At 49.9% G+C, this 1,213-nt stretch overlaps 1 protein-coding gene across 1 annotated transcript; it reads left to right on the top strand.

Moving 5' to 3' along the window:
• Positions 1-862, top strand: EJ05DRAFT_446756 (uncharacterized protein; the record flags this gene model as incomplete). Its single annotated transcript, XM_033742251.1, has 3 exons — positions 1-284; positions 390-538; positions 611-862. Coding segments are annotated over 3 exons (685 nt in total), but the record flags the coding sequence as incomplete, so codon positions are not given.
• Between the last annotated feature and the right edge of the window lie 351 nt (positions 863-1,213).

Here is a 1,213-nt window from a genome sequence, read left to right as displayed (position 1 = left end):
TGTACGAAATCCAACATACGGCGTCCTAGTTCACGGAATTCGTACGCACTCTATAGACATGGTTAAATTTGAGCAAAATAGAGAAGACATGCTCCATGAAAATAAGCCCTTCATTCCCAGAGCTGATATCAAGTTCATGGGTTGGCTGACCCGGAAGACACCGAGCAAATCAGCCTCGTCAGTAATTATAGACTTTACCAGACCTGAGGATGCCAATAAGATTATTGATGAAGGACTGATCTGGCAAGGGGAGGTTTTCCAGTGCGAGCGATACGAGAGGCAATGTCGTCTGAAGCAGTGTTTCAATTGCCAAAGATATGGCCACATAGGAACCCAGTGCAAGGCAACAACAGCATGTGGCTTTTGCGAACAGGACCATAACTCGCGAGACTGCCCAGAGAAGTTTGAGCGGACCGCCAGCCGGAAATGCGCGAATTGCCACGCAGACCACGAGGCATGGAATCGGATATGCCCCATCCGGAAGGACGAACTGGCCAAAACTAAGGAGGCATATGCCATGCGATCTCACTACCACCCAGTAGTAGGTACAACGGAGGCAGCAATAGCTCCAGGAATGATAACAGGACTTCTGCAAAGAACACGACAAGAGAGGGTAGCATTACCCCGGTCGACAGCGCTCTCTGGAATGACCGAACCGGTGCAAGGAAGAGGACAAAAGAGAACGAATACTGGGACAACGCTGGTAGATCAGGACATGACGGCAACAGAGGAGGCGAGTGCGAGTCAGAGACCACAGCGTACTTTGGTTCCGTCTCGAAGAGCGCTCGAGGCACGGGAGAGTGGCACACTGAGAGGGACAGCTAGCGAACAGATGGACATCGATCGTGGGACAGTATCATGAGGATACAAGATACACTGAACATACTACAGTATAATGTCCGAAAGTCCAAAGACGGGGTCATGGCCACCCTCCTACGTGATCCAAGCATCACAAATTTTGATATTCTGGCCATTCAGGAGCCTTGGAGGAACCCATTTATACCAACAACACACCATCCAGCCAAGCAAACATTCCATCTATGCTACCCATCAGGAGAGGAAGAGGGACCCGCACGAGTGTGCATCTACGTGAATAAGCGGCTAGACCCGACAATGTGGCAGTTCCATGAACACACGAAGGATCTGTGTTCTGTTACCCTAAGGATTGAGAAACAAGGTCAAGAAGAGCAAGGCCTGACGATATACAACGTTT

This window comes from Pseudovirgaria hyperparasitica (genome assembly GCF_010093815.1).
Source record: "Pseudovirgaria hyperparasitica strain CBS 121739 unplaced genomic scaffold EJ05scaffold_119, whole genome shotgun sequence".
Taxonomy (NCBI): domain Eukaryota; kingdom Fungi; phylum Ascomycota; class Dothideomycetes; order Acrospermales; family Acrospermaceae; genus Pseudovirgaria; species Pseudovirgaria hyperparasitica.
The sequence above is the reverse complement of the archived record's forward strand: the minus strand, read 5'-3'. Positions and strand labels throughout refer to the sequence as shown.